This window comes from Mirounga leonina, unplaced genomic scaffold, assembly GCF_011800145.1.
Source record: "Mirounga leonina isolate KUSES-001 unplaced genomic scaffold, KU_Mleo_1.0 Mir_94, whole genome shotgun sequence".
Lineage (NCBI taxonomy): Eukaryota > Metazoa > Chordata > Mammalia > Carnivora > Phocidae > Mirounga > Mirounga leonina.
In genome coordinates, this window is record NW_023270855.1 from 48240155 (window position 1) to 48262493 (window position 22339).

The 22339-nt window shown below is 42.9% G+C and overlaps 2 protein-coding genes across 2 annotated transcripts; both read right to left on the reverse strand.

Annotated features, from left to right (window-relative positions):
- Positions 1–4807: 4807 nt before the first annotated feature.
- Positions 4808–10598, reverse strand: CASP14 (caspase 14). Its single transcript, XM_034997130.1, has 7 exons — positions 10532–10598; positions 8210–8281; positions 7241–7390; positions 6918–7143; positions 6649–6765; positions 6366–6469; positions 4808–5869 (listed from the first exon to the last, which is right to left on the reverse strand). Exons 2-7 carry the CDS (start codon positions 8234–8236, stop codon positions 5765–5767), a joined length of 729 nt encoding a protein of 242 aa, XP_034853021.1. The 5' UTR covers positions 8237–8281; positions 10532–10598; the 3' UTR covers positions 4808–5764.
- A 7145-nt stretch (positions 10599–17743) lies between these two features.
- Positions 17744–18139, reverse strand: LOC118005294 (60S ribosomal protein L31-like). Its single transcript, XM_034997149.1, has one exon. It carries the CDS (start codon positions 18116–18118, stop codon positions 17744–17746), a length of 375 nt encoding a protein of 124 aa, XP_034853040.1. The 5' UTR covers positions 18119–18139.
- Positions 18140–22339: the final 4200 nt, after the last annotated feature.

A 22339-nucleotide genomic window follows, 5' to 3' on the forward strand; every position in this document is an offset into this window, starting at 1 on the left:
GAAGCTGTTTCAAAAAAATAGACACCTTTTTAATTTTTAAAAAGTTGTTGTAAAATATATATAACATAAAATTTGCCATTTTAACCAGTTTTCAGTGTACAATTGAGTGGGATGAATTACATTCATAAAGTACAACCGACATCACTATTTCCAGAACCTTTTCTTCACCTCAAACAGAAACTATGTAATCATCAAACAATAGACCCTCATTCCCTCCTGCCTCCAGCTCCTGATAACCTCTAGTCTACATTCCATCTCTTTTAAAAATTATTTTTATCTTATTTTATTATTTTTATTTTTAAATTTAAAACCAATTAATTAACATATATAATGTATTATTAGTTTCAGAGGTAGAGTTTAATGATTCATCATTTGCATATAGCACCCAGTGTTCATTATTATTTTTATTTTTTAAGTAGGCTCCACACCCATCATGGAGTCCAACATGGGGCTTGAACTCACAACCCTGAGATCAAGACCTGAGCTAAGATCAAGAGTCAGACACTTTACTGACTGAGTCACCTAGGCACCCCTAATCTACATCCCATCTCTGTGAATTTACCTATTTGGGGTACTGCATATAAGTGGAATCATATAATATTGGTCCTTTTGTGTAATGGCTTATTTCACTTAGCATAATGTTTTCAAGGTTCATCCATGTATAGAAACACTCAAGGTATTTTAACAGAAAGAATTGAAGATGGGAATTGATTAAATAGGTAGTGGAAGACAGAAAAGGCATTCTAATACTAGAGTTAAAACAAAGAGAGATCCTGTGGGAATCAGTGGATCAGCCTAGCCTGGGGAAAAAGGAGAAGAGCTGAATTTATCAGATTGCAGAAGCCTAGAGGAGGGAGAGGTGGATATAATGTGGATCTGGTACCCATAGATAGCTCTGAGGAGGGGTTTCTGATCAGCTGGGGCTGGTATACTCGAGGGTTCACGAAGATGCCGGTTCTGCATGTGGGACAAAAAAGTTAGAAACTGGAATGATCTGATATTGCTGGCCACCAAAACCAGAAGATTCAAGTCATGCATTGCTCCTCATCCTGCCTATCTTCCTCTTGTATCCAGTGCAGTCAGAACATAACAGGAAACCAGATGGGCATAAGGAGCTTGACTTGAGGCCGTGGGTGTGGACTGTGGGGAAAGGAAGTATAGCAGGATGGTGATTGGCTTAGTTATTGACCAAAATGAGGGTGACCATGTTTCCTTTAATTGAACATCTGTAAGAACAACTTCAGAAACAACTGACATGTTTTATTCCCCAAATAACCTAGTCAATCAGAATGAAGGCAGACCAGTTTGTATTCCAAGTTCTGTAGGACAGACATCCCATCACGTTTCTCATATCTTATGCTGAACTGGAGGCCTTTGAAATGGCTTAGGTCATTGGTTCCTTGAGCTTCCCTTGTTAGTGGATATACTTTTTAAAAATAAAAAAAATTATTAAATTTTTTCCAGCTTTATTGAGATATAATTGACATATAACACTGTGTAAGTTTAGGGTATGCAACAAGACGATTTGATATATGTGTGTATTGTGAGATGATTAAGAGAATAAACTTTTAATAAGGTTCAATGTATTTATAGATATAGGAAGGGGATTTGTTTTTATCTCATGGATTCTGTGAGTTTCCTATTTGGCTGCTAGCAACCGCAGAGCATCTTTCATTATAATGTACACTTTTAAACTGGATCCTCCACTTTAGACCTTCAACCTTGTCTGGTGTATCAGTCAGCATAGGTTAGGTTATGCTGCAGTAACAAATGACCCCTGAAGTGCATTGGCTTATGACAACAGAAGTCTAGTCTTGGAGCCATTAAGTGCAGATTTTAGTGTGACTTGTGGTTTGAAGAAAAAGTCTACAGAGAACTGTAAACATTGATCTTGTCTGGGGAGATGGACAAGACTTCCCTGAAGAAATGATACTTGAACTGTGATATGAAGGATAAAGTGGTAGTTGGGAAGAATGATCTAGGCAGAGAGACCTGAGGGAAAGAGCCTATTTTAGGAAAAATAGAAGGCCAATGTGATTGGGGCAGAAAGAGAGAAGGGATAGAGATGAAAACATGGGACCTAGCAGTCAAATTAAGACTGTTTTCCTTATTCAAAGGGTGGTGGAAACCACTGAAAGATTTTAAGAAGTTGCATGGCAGGTCAGATTTTCATTTTTTGGGGGGCATGGAGCCCAACATGGGGCTTGAACTCATGACCCTGAGATCAAAACCTGAACTGAGATCAAGAGTCAGATGCTTCACCAACTGAGCCACCCAGGCCCCACAGGTCAAATTTTCATTTTAAAAAATGACCATCCCTGCTGCCTTTGGAGAATGGCTTAAAGAACAGGTGGTGGACAGAGGTGGATTTTCTGTGAAGCTAACAAAGCATAAGCTGCTGGTTGGTACTTCTTCTGTGTTGGTACTTCTGTATTTTTCTTAAGGAGGAACTCCTCCTGCAGCAGTTGTACAGGTCCTGCAAAACCTGGGTGTGCCCTTCATACTCAGTAATAAACTTCCAGGATACACTTTCAAATACTTACTAAATACTTGGGGGAAATACTTAAGGAGAGGTCTTAAAAGAATTAAATCATTGATTTCAGTGCTGTCACCTGTTGTATCAGGTATGGCTTTGGCGATGAGCAACTCTGGCTGATTTCAGCAAAATGGGAATTTGTTGGAAGGACATTAGGGCCAGGGCTGGCACACTTCTGAAAAGGTCCAGGTAGTAAATCTTTTCAGCTTTGCAGGCCATATGTTGTCTGTTGTAACTACTTAAGCCTGCCGTTTTTGGGTAAAAGGAGCCATTGACAATGTGTAAATGAATGAGCATCACTGTGTGCCAATAAAGCTTTGTTTATAAAAACAGGTTGCAGACTGGATTTGGCAAGTGAAGCATAGTTTGCTGATCTTTGTGTTTATTTGGAGACCCTGGAATCATTGGGTGTTTGGACCACAGGCTTTCACATGGGTGGGTGTATAGGATTCAGTATATGCATCATCCCAGATCTACTTGGCCCTGTGTACTCAGCCCTGCCTCAGCCATTTGCTCTGCCATTTTCATTGATAAAGCCCTCACTGCAGCCATGACTATTAGTGCAGAATGCTATTACTGCTATTACTGTAGAATGAGGAGCTTGAGTTTACTACTTAAGAACTTGGTGACTCTAGACAATTCCCTCCCTAGTGATGTGCTTATGTTTCCTGGAGTGCTAAGAGAAGAAATACTTTGAGGCTGCACCCAAGTTCAGTGGGAAAGGTGTGATTGATTAGTCATGTTTGCTATGGGCACCTGGACGAGAAAGATGTGACATACTTGCTAAATATTTGTCATCCTGTAACTAGCTGATCTCCAAGGTCCCTTACGGTTCTGAAAAGCTACAGTTCTGTGTCTGGATACTTCTTCAGGGACATTCTGGAGATGACACAATCATGTAAAACATAACCATTTAGAATGGAAGTGTGGCCTCTAACTATAAATTTCCTACACACCTGCCTTTTTGGGAAAGTTAGGATGAGGCTCCTGATTCTCTGTTCATGATAGGCATGTCTGGGAGGCATGGACCATTGGGAAAAAGGAACTAAATCTATAATGCCTTTCACATTAGCCTCCTGTTCTAAGCACAGAGCAGATTCCAACACATACTTTTAAAGTTTAACATCTGTTTATTGAACATCCATTATGTTGATCCAAGACTTGTTCCTGCCCTCAATCCTGTAATCATCAGTGTCTCATCCTGGGTGAGACTGGAGAATCAACTAGAAAGAATACTAAGAATGGCTCTTTGGAATACGTATGGTTGGGAGGTAGTGAGAGAAAGGGCACCCCAGCTTGGGGAAATGGTGATAAGCAAAGCTTCAGAGGCAGGAATGAGTAAGAGGACATTTGTGTTGTTGGAGGAGTGAATTCATGGTGGGGGAGGTAGGAGATGAGTTTAGCTGATTGCTGGTACAGGGGGAAATTGTAAGGATGTGAGAAATCAGGATGTGGAGTTTGGCCTTGATATGTAAGTGACAGGGCACCGTTGTGTGTTCTTGAGTATTCTAGGGAGGTCTGGAATTGTAGATGGAGGGCAGAGGGGAGGTGAAGTGGGCAGGCAGAGAGGCAAGGAAGGAAGATGGTACAAAGATGCAGACATAGAGGATGGGACTTGAGCCTGAAGAACGACATGTAAGGGAAGGAAAGACAGATGTGAGAACTGTTTCAAAGTCAGGCTGTGCTGAACACTGTGCTTGGTGGCATTTTAAAGGAGACAAGAAGAGGGGAGTCATAGATAACTGCAGAATTCTGAACATGTGGTCTGAGGGTGAGGGTACCAGGGAACACTTGGAGGAGGAACTGGGGAGAAAAGACTCATCTTTAGCCATGAATTTTCAATGATGGCAGATATGCCTGCAGGTTATTTCAGTGGGGAAGGTCAAGGCTGGAGATGAGTCATAGACTTGGAAGGCAATGCCTCTGGTTCAAATACCAGCCCATGTCAGAATCTCACGGGGGGAGTCTTTACTGCTGGGTGTCGAGGACTTGTGGGTCTTCCAAGGAGCTCCTACTGCCAAGTAGGGAGAACTTTATTAGAAAATTCCTCAAATTAAAGAAGTTTTCTTATGTTCCAAGACTTAGCAGGCAGTGGCAAGGGTGCTGGGCTGCAAACCAGACCTTGACCCTCCCACTGACTTATTGCGTGGCATTTAAAAAAAAAGATTTATTTATTTATGAGAGGGAAAGAGAGAGAGAGAGAGAGAAAGAGAGAGAGAGAAAGAGAGAAAGAGTCAGTGGGAAAGAATCCTCAAGCAGACTCCCCGCTGAGTGCAGAGCAAGACCCAGAGCTCTCTCCCATGACCTGTGAGATCACAACCTGAGCCAAAGCCAAGAGTCAGATGCTTAATCAACTGAGCCACCCAGTTGCCCTGCAATGTGGCATTTGACAAGCCTTTTAACCTCTCTGGGTCTCTACCACACTGTCTGAAAAACAGGGTGACACTAGAGGATTTGCCATAGCTCCAACATGCCCTGATTCAGAGTGGTTAAAAGTTGAAGACTTGAGAAGAAATAAATGGATGGATTTTCTTGGAGAGAAGGCAGGGCCCAGGGCCTTGGGGGAGCATTAGTTAGTAGAGAGAAGCTCAGAAAAAGGATGAAACATCTCTATCAGCCAGAGAGAGCTCATGAGCTAAAAGGAGAATGATGTCAAGTTACCAGCTTGCCAAGGAAGAAGAGTCTTGAAAAGAGAGAATGATTCTTGCTTTACTAATTTTCCAGGGGTTGGGAGGGAATCTCTGGAAGATGGAAATGGATATGGTTCTCAGGAGGAGGTTATAACTCCAAGTGAGATTCAAGATCCAGTGGAAGTTTGATTGGGGTGGGAAGTGGTAAGTGGGCATTGGTTGATCAGTGAGGTTTATCCAGTTACATTTGCATAGGTATAATTAATGGGAAAAAGAAAAAGGTTTCAATGGAAGATAGGAACAGAAACTAGGATAAGTGAATATACTCTTAGGTTGTAGTAACAGAGGTGGAGATTCCAGCCTGAGGGAGGTGAATGTTAATGTTATTGCTGTGCCTTGTGCTATGTTTTGGCTGGCTTGCTTTAAGAATGACAGGGACAGATAGAAAGAGGACTTGCAAGAGGGGTGTGATGAAAGGGGCTGGGTGCCATTTGGCCTTGGGAAGAGAAGATTTTAGGGGAATGGTGAGAGCTGCCTCTAAATATCCATGGGGCAGAGAGCGCACTTGAAAGACAACCTCTCCCTGCCCTTTCTACTTTTACTGCAGATAGAGCCGTTTCCGAAGGGTGCTTTGGATTTCGGGATTCACTTTTCTTGGTTTTCCTTCCTGAACCAGCTCTGCTTCGGCCATCCGCCGGGTCACCTGCAGCAAGAGGTGTGGTTAGCTTGGAGTTGGGTCCCTAGGGGAGCTGGTGTGGTGGGCTTATAGGGAGAAGGTTAGAGAACAAGGGAGGTGGGTTTGCATGTCCTAAAATGGGAGACCTTTATTGCCTCATCCTATGCCATAATCTTTATGGAATCATTGGTTGGACATTCTTGTTATGTTTTTTCTAATCTACCATAAAAGCATATAACCATTAGAAGAAGAAAAAGTTTGTTCAACCAATGATTAAGCCTGTAGTTTTTGTTTACAGAAATGTATCTGTATTTCATCTAAATTATCTCACATACTCTGACATTTGGAATTTCCTGCTTTAGGGAAACTCATTGCTAGGATGTGGGTGTCCTAGTTTCTGTGTTGGGACCTAGGTTGGATTTGGGGCTGGGGGCAGGAGAGGGAGAACGCAGACAGGTTTGGAAGAGGCTCAGCCTCCCTGCTTAGGCTGGGAGAGGGTTCCAGGTACCTTGTTCCAACTCACCTCTGTCAGAAGCTCCAGGATGGGTCCTCTCCTCTCTGTGAACACATCAACCAGGGTCTGGATGAAGCAGGAGCCCTCTTTGTCGTGTCTGTATGCGATGTACCCTAAGGATTCCAGAGAAGAGGGCTCAGGAGAGCTCCAACGGGAGTGGGAGGGTTGTTGTGTGTGGTGCAAGAGGCTGTGGAAAAGGGTGGGTCTTGGAGGAGCTCAGGGGTCAGGGGTCAGAAGTGGTGTGCATGGAGGAGGAGCAGGAGGCCACCCCATGTCAGGTGGGAGCTCATACCCTTTATGGTGGAGTAGACGTGGAGGATGTCTGTGTACGTTGGGATAGTCTCGGGACTGTCCTTTGTGATCATCACAATATCACCTCCACTTACTGTTTCACCGGGGTCCCTTTGTTCTGAAACATCAAGAAGAGGAAAGTCAGAGAAAAAGATGGGGAAAGGAGGTCATCATGAGACACAGTGTCAAACCAAGGCTTAGCTGGGGCTCTGGATCTAGCGTTAGGCTGGATTAGGAACACAAACGCCGTGTTCTTGGCTTTGTCCCCACCTCCTCGACAGGCCTGCACGATGTACACCTTAGGCTTGGCTCGCAGGGCCCGGCAATTCTTGTTGTTCAGAACCTCGAAAAGGTTTTCCAGCTCCACCATTTGTCCATCCTCCCCCTTGAGGCGACCTTCTGACCCATGTGCCATGAGCACCACAAAAGCACAGCTGACAGGGTCATTCCGGGCATCCAAGGCCTGCTGAAAATTGTCCAGCTCTTCCTGGAATTGCTGGAGTGAGAAGAATGGCCAGACTCAGGGGTGGCCCCAGAGCCCACCTTCTGGTCCAGCCCTCTCCCTCATTGGCCTGGGGCTGGCAGCACAGTACCTGGGCAGTGGGGTCTCTCTTCATGGTGCTCTGAAATCCCAGCTGCCGGAACATGCGTTCCAGAGCATCCAGGTCTGCCTCTGAACCTTCCCGTGCTTTGGTGACGCACAGTGTCAGGGCTAAGCGGGCGCCTGACATGTCGTATACCTCCTGGGTCAAGAGTTGACAAAAATCATCAAAAGGATGAGGAAGTCAAGGAGAAGCAGAGGATGTGGTCCAAAGAGGCCTGGGGTTTGGGTGGCAGGGTAAAATACAGGATGCCCAGTTACAATCACATTTCAAATTAAAAAAAAAAAAAGTGTTGTTGGTTTTTTTTTTAGTATGAGTACATCCCAAATATAGTATGGGATATAGTTATACTATAAAATTATTTGTTGTCAATGTGAAATGTAAATTCGAGTGGGCATCCTTTATTTTTGTTTGCTGAATCTGGCGACTTAACCTGGGATCTGGCTCTGTTTTAGCTCTGTGTGAACTTGGGCAAGTCACTGCTCCCATCTGAGCCTTAGTTTTCAAACACAGACAATGACTGTGTTTATGGGGAATTGTGAGGGTCCCTTCCAGCTAGCATACTGGTGGCTTTCACTCTCTCTCTGTCCTTCCCAAGAGTCTTCTGAGCATCATTCTCTCATATAAAAAGGTCTCAGAATTTCTGAGGCCAATACTGAGATCCCACCTTGTCCTGTCTGAGGAAGAAGGGTATTGGGGTCAAAATTTCTTCTCTTATCCTCACTATCAACTTTAGTGATAAGAATTTGATTGTCAAGACAGATATAGCAGGCCCGCCCACCCCAGCTTGGCTTCCATCTCTGTGTTTTTTTCTCCATCTGAATGATCACAGAGCACCTTCTAGCTCTGAACCTACATCATGATTTTTCACCCTTTCCACTATCTCTGAAACATTAAGCTCCTCACCTTCTCTCTATCCAGACGCTTCCACCCCTCTCCCCCAAACTGCACCCAGCCCACCTCCTCCAAAGGCCGAGGATTGCTCATCTTTCCTCTGATTCTCAGTCCGGCTCTCAGCACTCTTGGCTAAACCTGGGGGTTCAAAAGAAGATAGTTTGAAGGTCTCCAAGGGAAGGCAGAAGGGCTCAGGGAACAGACTAGTTTGTCTATCCAGATTTTTGTGACTGAATAGAAAACCAGTGGTGGGGACTTGGTTCATAGTCAGATGTGGGCAAGAGATGACAGTCCGTGAAGAATGGCTTCTCTAGCGTGACACCCCAGTGGTGTCTTCCATCCTTGGATGCTCCCAGAACTCCTGCTAGGCCCCCCCTAAAATGCCATACCCCCTGGAATTTTCCCTATCTCTCCCTCAGGACACTCACCAGTTTGTGACTCTCCTCCCCATCCCAAGGACCTGGACTGATGAGGGGGAAAGCAGCCCCATGTACTCCCCTATGTTGCCCAGGAGCTGACAGACTGGGGAGACATCAACAGGGAGATACTTTGGGATTAGGTTTAAAAAGAGAATGTCGGGGCGCCTGGGTGGCTCAGTTGTTAAGCATCTGCCTTCAGCTCAGGTCATGATCCCAGGGTCCTGGGATTGAGCTGGGATTGAGCCCCGCATCAGGCTCCCTGCTCAGCAGGAAGCCTGCTTCTCCCTCTCCCACTCCCCCTGCTTGTGTTCTGTCTCTTGCTGTCTCTCTCTCTGTCAAATAAAAAAAAAAAAAAAAAAAAAAGGAGAGAATGTCATCAAAGTGGGGAATACTGCTTTGGAACTGTCCCAGTGTGTCTCTAACCCAAACAGATCAATCCACTTCCCTCCCTCTGCCTTGAGCCTGAACATCTGTCTGAGTTCTTCATACTCATTTCTGAGTTCTGTTTTACTCTCTGGCTGAACAGAATGACTTTTGACATATCCTTGGTGTTTTCTCACCTCCTTGCCTTTTTTTCCACTTCCTCTTCAGCCTGGAATGTGTCTTTACTAGTCAAGACCCTTCTCTGTCAATTTGGATGGCATCATGTTTGTTATGCCCTCCCCCTGCCATCTACTCATCCATCCATTCAACCATCCGTCCATCCATCCATCCATCCTCCATCCATCCGTTTATTCATCTAAGCACCCACCCATATATCTATCTATCCAGCAAATATTTTCTGGGTGCTTATTATTTGCCAGCCACTGGGAATAAACTGTGTGAGACAGACATGCTCCCTACCCTCATGTAGCTCTAGTCTATGACAGAAATGAATATTAGATCTCCCTTGTTCTCAGGGTGTCTGCCTGGCTCAGTCAGTGGCGTGTGTGACTATCTTGAGGTTGTAAATTCAAGCCCCATGTTGGATGTAGAGATTACTTAAAAATAAAATCTTAGGGCGCCTGGGTGGCTCAGTTGGTTAAGCGACTGCCTTCGGCTCAGGTCATGATCCTGGAGTCCTGGGATCGAGTCCCGCATCAGGCTCCCGGCTCGGCGGGGAGCCTGCTTCTCCCTCTGACCCTATCCCCTCTCATGCTGTTTCTCTCTCTCTCTCTCTCAAATAAATAAATAAATAAAATCTTAAAAAAAAAATAAAATCTTAAAACAAATCTCTCTTGTTCTCTCTTAGACACACACACACAACACACACACACACACACACACACTGAAGCCGGTGCCATGAGGAAAGAAGAATCAAACACTGTGAGAAAGAAAGTGAAAGGGGCATGGTTTTTGGAGCCAGATAAACCAGAATCAAGTCTTGCGCCTGCCCCTTCCCAGCTGTGTGACCTGAACATCTTATTCTCCTCTCCAGCTCAGTTTCCGCATCTGAAAAGGACCCTGAAGGAGCCCTAGATGCCTTACAGAAATGGCACAGCAAGGGAGGCTTTTTGATCCCTGTTAGCCTACTAGAAGTCGCCTCTCCCTTCTCCAGACTCTCAGAGCCCTGCATGTTTATACTTGTGTGACCATAGTGCTTTTGATTCTTTTTCTAGTGGCTGAGCCGGAAGCTCAGTTTTTAGGACTGAAAGCCTAATTTCTTTATCTCTGTCTCCATCAGGGTCACCAGTGTGGGAATGGGCACAGACGTGGTGTCTGAGGAGATTTGTTGAGTAAGCAAATAATAAACAAATGAACAAATAAAGGAAGGATGGATGGATGGCTGGCTGACTGGACGGATAGAAATTTCTTTAGTTCTGCCAAAACTGGCCAGAGCATTCATTCATGCAGGGAGAGGGAGAGAATAAGAGAGAGAGAAGAGAAGAAAAAAGGAGAGGAGGAGAGAGGAGAGGAGAGGGGAGGAAGCAGAGGAGAGAGAGAGAGAGAGAGAGAGAGAGAGAGAACTAGTATCTGCCAAATCACTTACTGACTCTAGAAATGGCTGCTCCTTAAAGCCAGTCCAAGTCTTGCCACTCTGCTCGCTGCCAACAGAGCTAGGCACCGAGGAGGGGTCAAGTCCACGTGCTGACCTTGGAGATGGGGCTGACAGTGTTTCTCCTGAGAAAGCCGTGTATAAATTGGGCAGCACAGCCATCTGACCCTTTACTGCCAGCAAGTCTCCTGTCGCTCAAGAAACCTCATGGTGGGAGGGACACACCCTTGGCACAGCCTTGGTGAGGAGATGGAACCAGATGCCTATGGAATGAGTCATGGCAAAACTTAACCAACACCCCCTGGCTAAGGAGGCTGAGGCAAAGCATTCAAATCAGCCAGGGCTTTTATGTCAGCCCACCCAAAGAGCAACCCTCGGGTCCAGCCCATCTGACTACCATCAGTCCATCATTTCCATCATTATGCTCTCTTCCATCCCTTCTCCATTCAACTAGGCAGACAATACCAACTTCATTTGTTTTTTACTTCGTCAAACATTCAACAGCCCCAAGAGGTCAACATTGTTGCTCCCACTTTGCAGATGAGGGAACTGAGACTCATAGAAGTGAAATGACTGCCCTAGGTCACCCAACTAATGATTGGTACAGTTGCCATTCAGCACCAGTGGGTCTGATCTGTCTGCATCATCAGACTCAACTGCTGTCTTCTCTTCTCATCACCTTCCTCCTCGATTCTTTCTTAGCCTTAATTTCAGTTCGCTTTATGTTATGTTTTGCTAACAGATTTAAAGAGATATAATTCACACACCATACAATTCACCCATTTAAAGTGTAAAGTCCAGTGGTTTTTACTATATTCAGTGCTGTGCAATCATCACTACAGCCTATTTGAGAACATCTTCATCACCTCAAAAAGAACTCTGTACCCTTTAGTTATTGCCCCCAGTCTTTCCCCCACCCACACCTCCCAGCCCTTGGTAACCATTAATCTTGTTTTCTGTCTCTGTAGATCTCCTTGTTCTGGACATCCCACATGAACGGGATATGTGTTTTTTTTGTGTTTGGTTTCTTTCACTTAGCATAATATTTTTAAGTTTCATCCATGTTATAGCATGTGTCAGTATGCCATTTCTTTTTATGGCTGAATAATATTCCATTCTATGAATATAGCTCATTTTGTTTATCCATCCATCCATCCATTAATGGGTATTTGGGTTGTTTTCACCTTTTGGCTAGTATGAGTGATGTTGCTATAAACACTAGTATGTATATAAATCTTAGTGTGGTTATATGTTTTTATTTCTCTTGGGCTTATATCTAGGAGTGGAATATTCAAACAATACTGAAATGTATTCAGCAAAACCAGAACATTCAATTAAATGCTGCAGCTACGGTGGAAAACAGTATGGTTGTTCCTCAAAAAAGTACACATAGACTTACCATTTAATACAGCAATTCCAGTTCCGTGTATATACACAAAATAATTGAAACAGGGTTTCAAACAGATATTTGAACACCAGCATTCAGAGCAAAATTTTCTCAATAGGCAAAAAGTGGAAACAACTCAAATGTTCACCAGTGGATGAATGGATAGACAAAATGTGGTGCATCCATGCAATGGAGTATTGCTTAGCCTCAAAAAGGAAGGACATTCTGACATAGGCTACAACATGGATGAAACTCGAGGACATTATTCTAAGTGAAATAAGCCAGACAAAAAAAGGGACAAATACTGTCTGATTCCACTTATTTTTTTTAAGACTTTATTTATTTATTTGACAGAGAGAGAGAGAGAGAGCACAAGCAGGGGAACAGCAGAGGCAGAGGGAGAAGCAGGCTCCCCGTTGAGCGGGGAGCCAGATGCGAAAACTGATCCCAGGACCCTTGGATCATGACCTGAGCCGAAGGCAGACACTTAACTGACTGAGCCACCCAGGCACCCCTATCTGATTCCACTTATATGAAATCCCTAGTAGCCAGATTCACAGAGGGAGAAAATAGAATAGTGTGCACCAGAGGCTGGGAGACTGGGAGTGGGGAGTTAGTGTTAATGGGGACAGAGTTTCAGTTTTCAGCAGATGAAAAAGTTCTGGTGATGGATGGTGGTGACGGCTGCACAACCATGTGAATGTACTTAATGACACTGAACTGGACACTTAAAAATGGTTAAAATGGTAAATTTTATGTTATGCATATCTTACCACAATAACAAAAATGAAAAAAACCCTGAAACATTCTCATCCCCCCAATTCTTCTTTTTGTTTCAAGATAATGCAGGCACCAGACTGGGTAGTTTTTCTCCAAATCCCCATCTCTGCATTGATATACATACTTAGAGCTGTTTGTTATATGTATGTTGTCTCTTTCCACCAAATTGTTCTGTAACTTGCTTTGTTCACTTAATTATATGTCTGAGTCATCTTCCCATGTCACTCCATATGGAACAAACTCATTTTTCATTTTCTTTTAAAAAATTTTTCATTGAGGGTCACCTCGGTGGCTCAGTTGGTTAAGCATCTGCCTTTGGCTCAGGTCATGATCTTGGGATCCTGGGATCAAGCCCCATGTTTGGCTCCCTGCTCAGCGGGGAGCCTACTTCTCCCCCTCCCTCTGCCTTTCGCTCCCCTGCTTGTGTGCTTTCTCTCTCTGTCAAATAAATAAAATCTTAAAAAATTCTTTTTTCATTGAAGAATATCCTACATGCAGAGAAGAGCACAAATAAAAAATGTGCATGCAACTCGATGAATTTTCACACATTAAACACGCTAGAACCTTGCAACTAGGACCCAATCAAGGAAAAGCTCCCCACCCTGGATTTCTTGTCCTGCTTCCTTTTTTGTCACTACCCTGATCCTGCCTTCCCCAAACACTATCTTGATATAGAACAATACAGATTAACTTTTTCTGCTTTTGGGACTTTATATCAATGGAATCACATGATATGTTCTCTTTTGCATCTGGCTTCATTCACTCCAACATTATGTTTGTGAGATTCAATCTTTTCTGCATGCGGCTGGAGATCCTCAATATTATTGCTTTATAACAGTATTTTTCAATCTTTTTTCATTATTGTCTCCTCACAAGAAGCCATTTTAGACATTTTTCCTAATTGTCCCTTCATGAACTTTAATACCACAGATATACTGTCTATCTATGTGTCTATCATATATCTACCTATCTCTATCTCTATATTGTATGTATATCTGTATATTTTTTATTTCCCCCAAGCCAATTTTGCCCCTGGGGAGGGTAAAATATTGCTTTCACTGAAGATGCGTGCTTTATAGTATTCCGCTTATTTATCCAATTTGTTATTAACGGATATTTGGGTAGTTTCTGTTTTTTTTTTCTTTGAGATTATGAGCCATGGAGATATGTACACCTAGTATATGACTTTTAATAAACATATGTACACATTTCTATTAGGTATACATTTATAAGTGAAAGTGCTGGATAATAGAGAATATATATGTATAACTTCAGTAGTCATTGCCAAACCATTTCCCGAAGGGTTGTATCACTTTTTACCCCTCCATCAGCAGTCCCTAAGGGTTCCAAATCCAAGCCAACACTTGGTATTTTCTTTTTTTTTTTCATTTTAGCTACTCCAGTGCATGTGTTGTATCATTGGTTTTATAAAGGGCACAATATCCCATAGAATAGACGGACAGTAATTTTTTAAGTCATTTCCTTGATGATTGGACATTCAAGTGTTTTTTTTGCCAAGGCAGATAACCTTGCTATTTGACATGAACAACCTGTACATTCCTCTTCAGGCACAAGATTGAGTCTTTTTTGGAGAAGTTCCTACAGGTGGAATTACCGGTTTAAAGGGCATAATATGTCAAAAATCTTGCTAAATTTTGGCTGCTAATTTACTTTCTCAAAAGGCTCTAGTGATTTGCTTTCCATCTCAAATAATATATGCGCATGTGCCTGTATCCCTAAGTCATTAACAATATAAGATATTCCTATAAGCTTCAGTTTCCTTTTGTAAGAAATGAAGACCTACCTTCTAGGACTGCTGAGAGATTCAGAGATAGCCCGTATGTAAAACACCCAGCAATGTTCCTTCTTGGCATATAGAAGGATGCTATGTTTTCTTCTTTTCCATCATCCCCTGTTCCTCTTCCTGTTTCTCCTCCTTCTTCACTTAATTTATTCAACAAATATTTATTGGGTATTGTATCTGATCCCGGGCCAATGTTGGTAAATAAAACTCAGTAGTCTTTGTGAAGATTACAATCTTATCTTCATTGTCCCAATAGCATCCACAGATCTCATCCCTGGCACTGTAATAAATATTAATTACAGAATATGTCCCAATCATGAGCTTTCTGTGCAGGGGTAGGGCTTGGGGGCTGTGTAAAACATGCAGGGAAGCATCCCATCCCATGTTTCTTCACAATGACCCAGGTAGGTTTGGCCATTCCAAAAGTGGACAGGACAACACACATGGGAGTACGTGGAATCATCTGCGGAGGTGACCTGGAAGACGTCACCTTGCTCTGTGATGGTGTAAAAAGCACACGTTGTTCATTGGAAGAGAAATAAAAGCCAGAGAAAGACCTAATCAAACAGGATCCAATGTCCCATCCTCATCTCAGACCAAACATTTTAGCTAAACTATACTTCTGCCATCTTCTGTCTTCTTGAAATCTCATTCTTTCATAGGGTCTAGTCAGCAAAGAAGACTGGATCTTAGGGGAAAGAATTGAGAATGTGGGTGTTTGCAATGATGTGCTGGAAAGTGTTTAACAACTGACTTGTTCTAAACAAACAAGTAAGCAAGCAAGCAAAGAAACAACCCAAAGCCAAAAAGTCCTGATTTTCAGTGTTGGTCAATTTCCATCATGTAAATATTCCCATGGTGGCTGATTTCAAGTAATCAATACAGCATCACTGAATGTAGAGTTATGAAAAGCTGGTTTCAGTACACCACTGAGTGTTTTAGAGAGACTTCCTAAGAGGGTCCAGTTCCCCAAATTTCCATTGACTGATGAATGGATAAAGAAGTTGTGGTATAAGAACACTCATGAAAGACATTGAAGAAGACACAAAAAGATGGAAAAACATTCCATCCTCATGGATCAGAAGAATAAACATTGTTAAAATGTCTATGCTACCCAGAGCAATCTATACCTTCAACGCCATCCTGATCAAAATTCCAATGACATTTTTCAAAGTGCTGGAACAAACAATCCTAAAATTTGCATGGAATCAGAAAAGACCCCGAATCACCAAGGAAATGTTGTAAAAGAAAAACAAAGCTGGGAGCATCATGTCTCATTTCAAGCTATATTACAAAGTGATCACCAAGACAGCATGGTACTGGCACAAAACAGACATATAGACCAATGGAACAGAATAGAGAGCCCAGATATGGACCCTCAACATTATGGTCAACTAATCTTCAAAAAGCAGGAAAAAATATGCAATGGAAAAAAGACAGTCTCTTCAATAAATGGTGCCGGGAAAATTGGACAGCCACATGCAGAGAATGAAACTCGACCATTCTCTAACACCATTCACAAAGATAAACTCAAAATGGATGAAAGACCTCAATGTGAGACAGGAATCCATCAAAATCCTAGAAGAGAACATAGGCAGTAACCTCTTTGACATTGGCCGCAGCAACTTCTTTCAAGATACATCTCCAAAAGCTAGTGAAATAAAAGCAAAAATGGACTTTTGGGACTTCGTCAAGATAAAAAGCTTCTGCACAGCAAAGGAAACAGTCAACAAAACAAAGAGGCAACCCACAGAATGGGAGAAGATATTTGCGAATGACACTACAGACAAAGGGCTGATTTCCAAGATCTATAAAGAACTTCTCAAACTCAACACCCAAAAAACAAATAATCAAGTCAAAAAATGGGCAGAAGACATGAACAGACACTTCTCCAAAGAAGACATACAAATGGCTAACAGACACATGAAAAAATGTTCATCATCATTAGCCATCAGGGAAATTCAAATCAAAACCATATTGAGATACCACCTTATACCAGTTAGAGTGGCAAAAATTGACAGGGAAAGAAACAACAAATGTTGGAGAGGATGTGGAGAAAGGGGAACCCTCTTACACTGTTGGTGGGAATGCAAGTTGGTACAGCCACTTTGGAAAACAGTGTGGAGGTGCCTCACAAAATTAAAAATAGAGCTACCCTATGACCCAGCAATTGCACTCCTGGGTATTTACTCCAAAGACACAGATGTAGTGAAAAGAATGGCCATATGCACCCCAATGTTCATAGCAGCAATGTCTGCAATAGCCAAACTGTAGAAAGAGCTGAGATGCCCTTCAACAGATGAATGGATAAAGAAGATGTGGTCCATATATACAATGGAATATTACTTAGCCATCAGAAAGGATAAATACCCAACTTTTACATCAACATGGATGGGACTGGAGGAGATTATGCTAAGTGAACTAAGTCAAGCAGAGAAAGTCAAATATTATATGGTTTCACTTATTTGTGGAACATAGGAATAACATGGAGGACATTAGGAGAAGGAAGGGAAAAATGAAGGGGGGGAAATCAGAGGGGAAGACGAACTATGAGAGACTATGGACTCCGAGAAACAAACTGAGGGTTTTAGAGGGGAGGGGGGTGTGGGGATGGGTTAGCCCAGTGATGGGTATTAAGGAGGGCACATACTGCATGGAGCACTGTGTGTTATAAGAAAACAATGAATCATGGATCACTACATCAAAAACTAATGGTGTATTGTATGGTGACTAACATAACATAATAAAATAAAATAAAAAAAAGAAGTTGTGGTATACATATACAACAGAATATTATTCGGCCATCAAAAAAAAAATGAAATCTTGCCATTTGCCATGACATGGATGGAGCTAGAGTGTATTATGCTAAAGGAAATAAGTCAGCCAGAGAAAGAAAAATACCATATGATTTCACTCATATGTGGATTTAAGAAACAAAACAGATGAACATAGGAGAAGGAGAAAAAAGCAAGAGAGGGAAGCAAGCCATAAGAGACTTTTAATGATAGAGAATAAACTGAGGCTTCCTGGAGGGGAGGTGGGTGGGGGATGGGCTAGATGAGTGATGGGCATTAAGGAGGGCACTTGATGGAATGAGCACTGGGTGTTATATGTAAGTGATGAATCACTAAATTCTGCTTCTGAAACCAGTATTCCACTATATGTTAACTAACTAGAATTTACTTACTTATTTATCTATTTATTTATTTTTATACCTTTATTTGACAATCAGCGATTAGTTCTCATCTACATTAACTGTCTGTAGATTTTTGAGAGTGCTGATAGGTTCATAGGTAATCAGTGTGTAGAGCTTGTTTGGTGAATCATCCTCGTTACGTTTTCTGGGCAACTGCACATGGATACGGTATGGAACATGCCTTATTCCTTTGGCCCAGACAGCTTTGTTGAGCCTGGTGTCAATGTGCACATCTGGAGTTCCCATCTCCTTCATAGCAAATTTCCAGATCTCTTTGAGTGCCTGAGGGGCACGCTTCTTGAAACCCACTCCATGGATGCACTTGTGAATGTTGATGGTGTATTCTCTGGTCACTACCTTGTTGATGGCAGAATGGCCTTTCTTCTTCTTGCCACCCTTCTTCACAGGAGCCATTTGGCCGGGCCCTGGTTGGAAAGGAAGCTTAACTAACTAGAATTTAAATAAAAAACTGAAGAAGGAAAAAAAGGAGGATCCAGCTCATATGGCCAGAATTGAAAAGGATATTTCCTGAGGCACCCCTTCTTCATGGAAGCAGGTAGATCCAGTCCTGGGGGTGGGTCCATGTTTGGACATGTCACTCAGAGTTAGGTAGGTGCATAAGAAGGGAGAGATGGATGGATGAATGCTCTGGGATGTCCAGTTGTTTCCTGAAATGAGGAGTCGCAGAGATGGTTCCTTCAGTACACCAACGACAAGACTTAAGAAGGTCCTGGCTTCTCTGATGAGATATATATTTACACAGTGTCAGTGTGTGAAAGAAGGATGTGTCACTATGGGCCTTAGGAACTCTGAGTTAATTAATCAACTAGTGAAATTAATTATATTAATCAGAGTTATCCAACAATTAGTTATGCAGAAGAAAACCACCTCATGTAAAGACTCCATGAAGGGATGCATGCCTAGAGGTTATAGGGTTGCAGGTTGGCTTCCCAGAGGAGCTGGCATTTCATCCAAGACCTGAGGAACGAATATGTGCTTTCTAAGGTGGGCATATGGAAGAAGCAGCCCAGGCAGAGGGAACCCAGCATGGGCAATAGTGGAGGTGAAGGAGAGGACTTGGCTTCAAGGTACCATGCCTGCTCCCATGTGGCTGGAGAATCAACTGTAAAGGATGGTGGTGGTGAGAAGTGAGTCCAGGTGGTAAGTCCAGAGAGGGATGGGATAATGAATGGGCTTGAATTCACTCTAGGGAGTCTGGATTTTTTTGGGTTGTGGGGAGACCGATCATCCTTGTTTGATCAGGACTTATGGGTTTTCTGGGATGTGGGGATTTTATTTTATTTTATTTTTTATTTTATTTATTTATTTATTTTTAAAGATTTTATTTATTTATTTGACAGAGAGAGACATAGCGAGAGAGGGAACACAAGCGGGGGAGTGGGAGAGGGAGAAGCAGGCTCCCCACCGAGCAGGGAGCCCGATGCGGGACTCGATCCCAGGACCCTGGGATCATGACCTGAGCCGAAGGCAGTCGCTTAACCAACTGAGCCACCCAGGCGCCCTATTTTATTTTTTTAAAGATTTTATTTATTTATTTGACAGAGACAAAGTGAGAGAAGGAACACAAGCAGGGTGAGTGGGAGAGGGAGAAGCAGGCTTCCCGCTGAGCAGGGCTCGATTCTAGGACCCCGGGACCACTACCCAAGCCGAAGGCAGACGCCCAACGACTGAGCCACCCAGGTGCCCCCAATGTGAGGATTTTAGTTCTAAAAAACTTGTGAAATGAGTTGGTCCCCTATCAGATAGGGAGCCATTGAGGAATTCTCAGCTGGGGAGTGATAACCACTTCTTTTGGTTGTTAAAAGATCAATTGATTGTCAGGTAAAATGAAGTTTCTGTAGGAGGCCATCTCTGAACCCTCCCTGGGATCCCAATTTCCAGGGCTCCCTCCACTTCTCCTGGGCATTCACATTGCTTTTATAAGTGATGCCAATTTGATGTCTGCCCTCCCCAGGGGACAGCTAGCTGATAAGATAGTGAGCCACACATGTAGTTTTTACTCAGCACCCAGCATGGCTCATGGAAATGTTCAATAAATTTCTGTGAATTGGGAGAGAGTGCCTGGCATTGTCAGAATTGACCCTCATGTTCCATAACCCTACAGTATAAGCTGGGAATAATACCACCTCCCTCATCAAGACCATAGTATGAAAACATCCACTACAAGATTTGGGGTGGGGGCTCAAGAGTAGGTGTTCAAGAAATCTTTGTGGACTGTGAATCAGAATGGTAAGGAGGAAAGGGTGAGTCACCATGGGCTGGGTGTAACTGTTAGTTAATTAATCATTTAATTAAATTGATGAATTGTATTTATATTTACTAATTTAATAGTGGTCTAATTGATGATACTGTTTTATTTTATGATAGTGAGCTGTCTGCATGGAGCTCTCATGGGGAATTTAGAGAGCCTGTAGACAGAGTTTAGGGTGGCAAGATGGGGTTACAGCAGGCTGTGGGAGCCCCGAGGAGACCCCTGACCTGGCCCATGGTGGGGCTGAGCTGTCCCCACATTGCATTCCCATTCTGGTTGTGTGGCAGGCAAATCATAACCTGTCTGGGCTGGAATTGCCTCACTTGTTAACACCTACTTGGAGAACTGTTCCAAGGAAGAAATCAAACAACTTTTGGAAAGTGACCAGGAGTCACCTCACCAGTGGGCAGGCACTGGGTCTGAACCTGTTTTTGGAGCTCTGGATACACGGTCTTCAGGGGCTTACATACCAGGGCAACAATTCGCCATGGCTGCATCCTGAAATTACTTGGGAAGCTCTTAAAAATATAGATGCCTGAGTCCTCCTCCAGAAGATTCTGATTTAAATGATCAAGGCGGGGTCTTGACATTGGGCTTTTTTTTTTTTTTTGAGAGAGAGAGAGAGCACCCACACACATACATGCACACACGCCTCACGGGGATGGGGGCACAGAGGGAGAGGGAGAGAGAGAATCTTAAGCTGGGTGTGGAGCCAGACATGGGGCTCGATCTCACCACCCTGAGATCATGACCTAAGCCAAAATCAAGAGTCAGACGCTTAACCTACTGAGCCACCCAGGCGCCCCTTGACATTGATATTTTTGAAAAGGAACCCAGGTTGAAAACCATTGGTTTGTGTGAAGGGACAGATAATAACTGAACAAATTAATAAACAAGATAACTTGGATGGTGACCCATGTTTAAAATGGAAGTAGATCCGGTAGGGTGACCGAGAAGGACTACACATGGGGACAGGATGGTCAGGGTGGGTCTTGGAGGAGAGGACACTCGAGCCAGTCATGGGAAGTGGATGTGATTTATTCACATGGCCCCTTCCTCCTTCCCTTATACTCCTGCTTCTCCGGCATGGCTGCACATTGGAGTCACTGAGCAGGTGTTAAAAATACAAATGCCTGGCTCCCATCCCCAGACAGCTGATTTAGTGGGGCCCAGGACACATACATCATAAAATTTATCATTGTAACCATTTTATTTTTATTTAAAATCTTGGGGCGCCTGGGTAGCTCTGTTGGTTAAGTGTCCAACTCTTGATCTCAGCTCAGGTCTTCATCTTGGGGTACTGAGTTCAAGTCCTGCATTGGGCTCCACGCTGGGAGTAGAGCCTACTTAAAAAAATAAAATATTTTTTTTTGCAGCAGGGTTATAGGTTATTAATTTCATAAATTTTTTTATTGTAAGCATTTTAAAAGATATAATTCAGTAGCATTGAATACATTTAGAATGTTGTGCAACCATCACTTCTAATTCTAGAACATTTTCATCACCCCAAATCGAAATCCCCTACCCATTAAGCAGTTCATTCTCCCTTTCTCCCAGCCCTTGCAACTATTACTCTGAATTAATTCTGTCCCTGTAAATCTGCCTATTCTTATTCATAATGGCCAAAAGGTGGAAGTAACCCAAATGTCCATCGATGGATGATTGCATAAACAATATGTGATATATCCATACAACAGGTTATTATTCAGACATAAAAAGCAATGAAGCTCTGTATTTGCTACAGGATGGATAGACTTTGAATGCATTACCCTCAAGTGAAAAGAGCCAGACACAAAAAGGCACACAGTGTATGGTGTCACAGGATTTTTAAAAGCCCCAGATGACCATGACATGTAGCGAAGCTTGCAAACCACCACCTTATACCATATTGCATTTCAATCGATCAAAGATTGATGTTCAGATATAGGTTGATATGATTCATAATCACAATGAACAATGACATCCCAGACCTGAAATGGACATATTTCTCAGGTCAATGTGGGTGAGGTGCCCAGTCCTCACACTGCTCAGTTTCTTGGACTGTTTTGCAAAAAGTGAGGGGAGATCCTTCACTGAACCTGCACATGCTTCCTGGGCATCATTTTCCTGTGAGTTCACAGGCATAGTGGCAACATCCTGCCTCTACACACACCAAGAGAATGGCCATGTACCCAAAAAGTGCTCATCCCTGGGCACATGCATGAATCCATTTTTATAGCAATAGAGCCCTTTCCTTGCTTGGTGCCTTTATTCTTGGTCCCCCATCCTCCGGGTCTTTTATTTTTATTTTATTTATTTTTAAAGATTTTATTTATTTATTTATTTATTTATTTATTTATTTATTTATTTATTTATTTATTTAT

Bases quoted from the DNA above. Each gene is read 5' to 3' on its own strand.
- CASP14 (XM_034997130.1), bottom strand. From the start codon at position 8,236: ATGAGCAATCCTCGGCCTTTGGAGGAG. The intron at 6,766-6,917 runs GTGGGGACAAAG...TTGATGTTTCAG, and splicing joins CGTGCAGGCCTGTCGAGGAG to AACAAAGGGACCCCGGTGAA. The intron at 6,470-6,648 runs GTATGAGCTCCC...TGGAATCCTTAG, and splicing joins CGTCTACTCCACCATAAAGG to GGTACATCGCATACAGACAC.
- LOC118005294 (XM_034997149.1), bottom strand. From the start codon at position 18,118: ATGGCTCCTGTGAAGAAGGGTGGCAAGAAGAAGAAAGGCCATTCTGCC.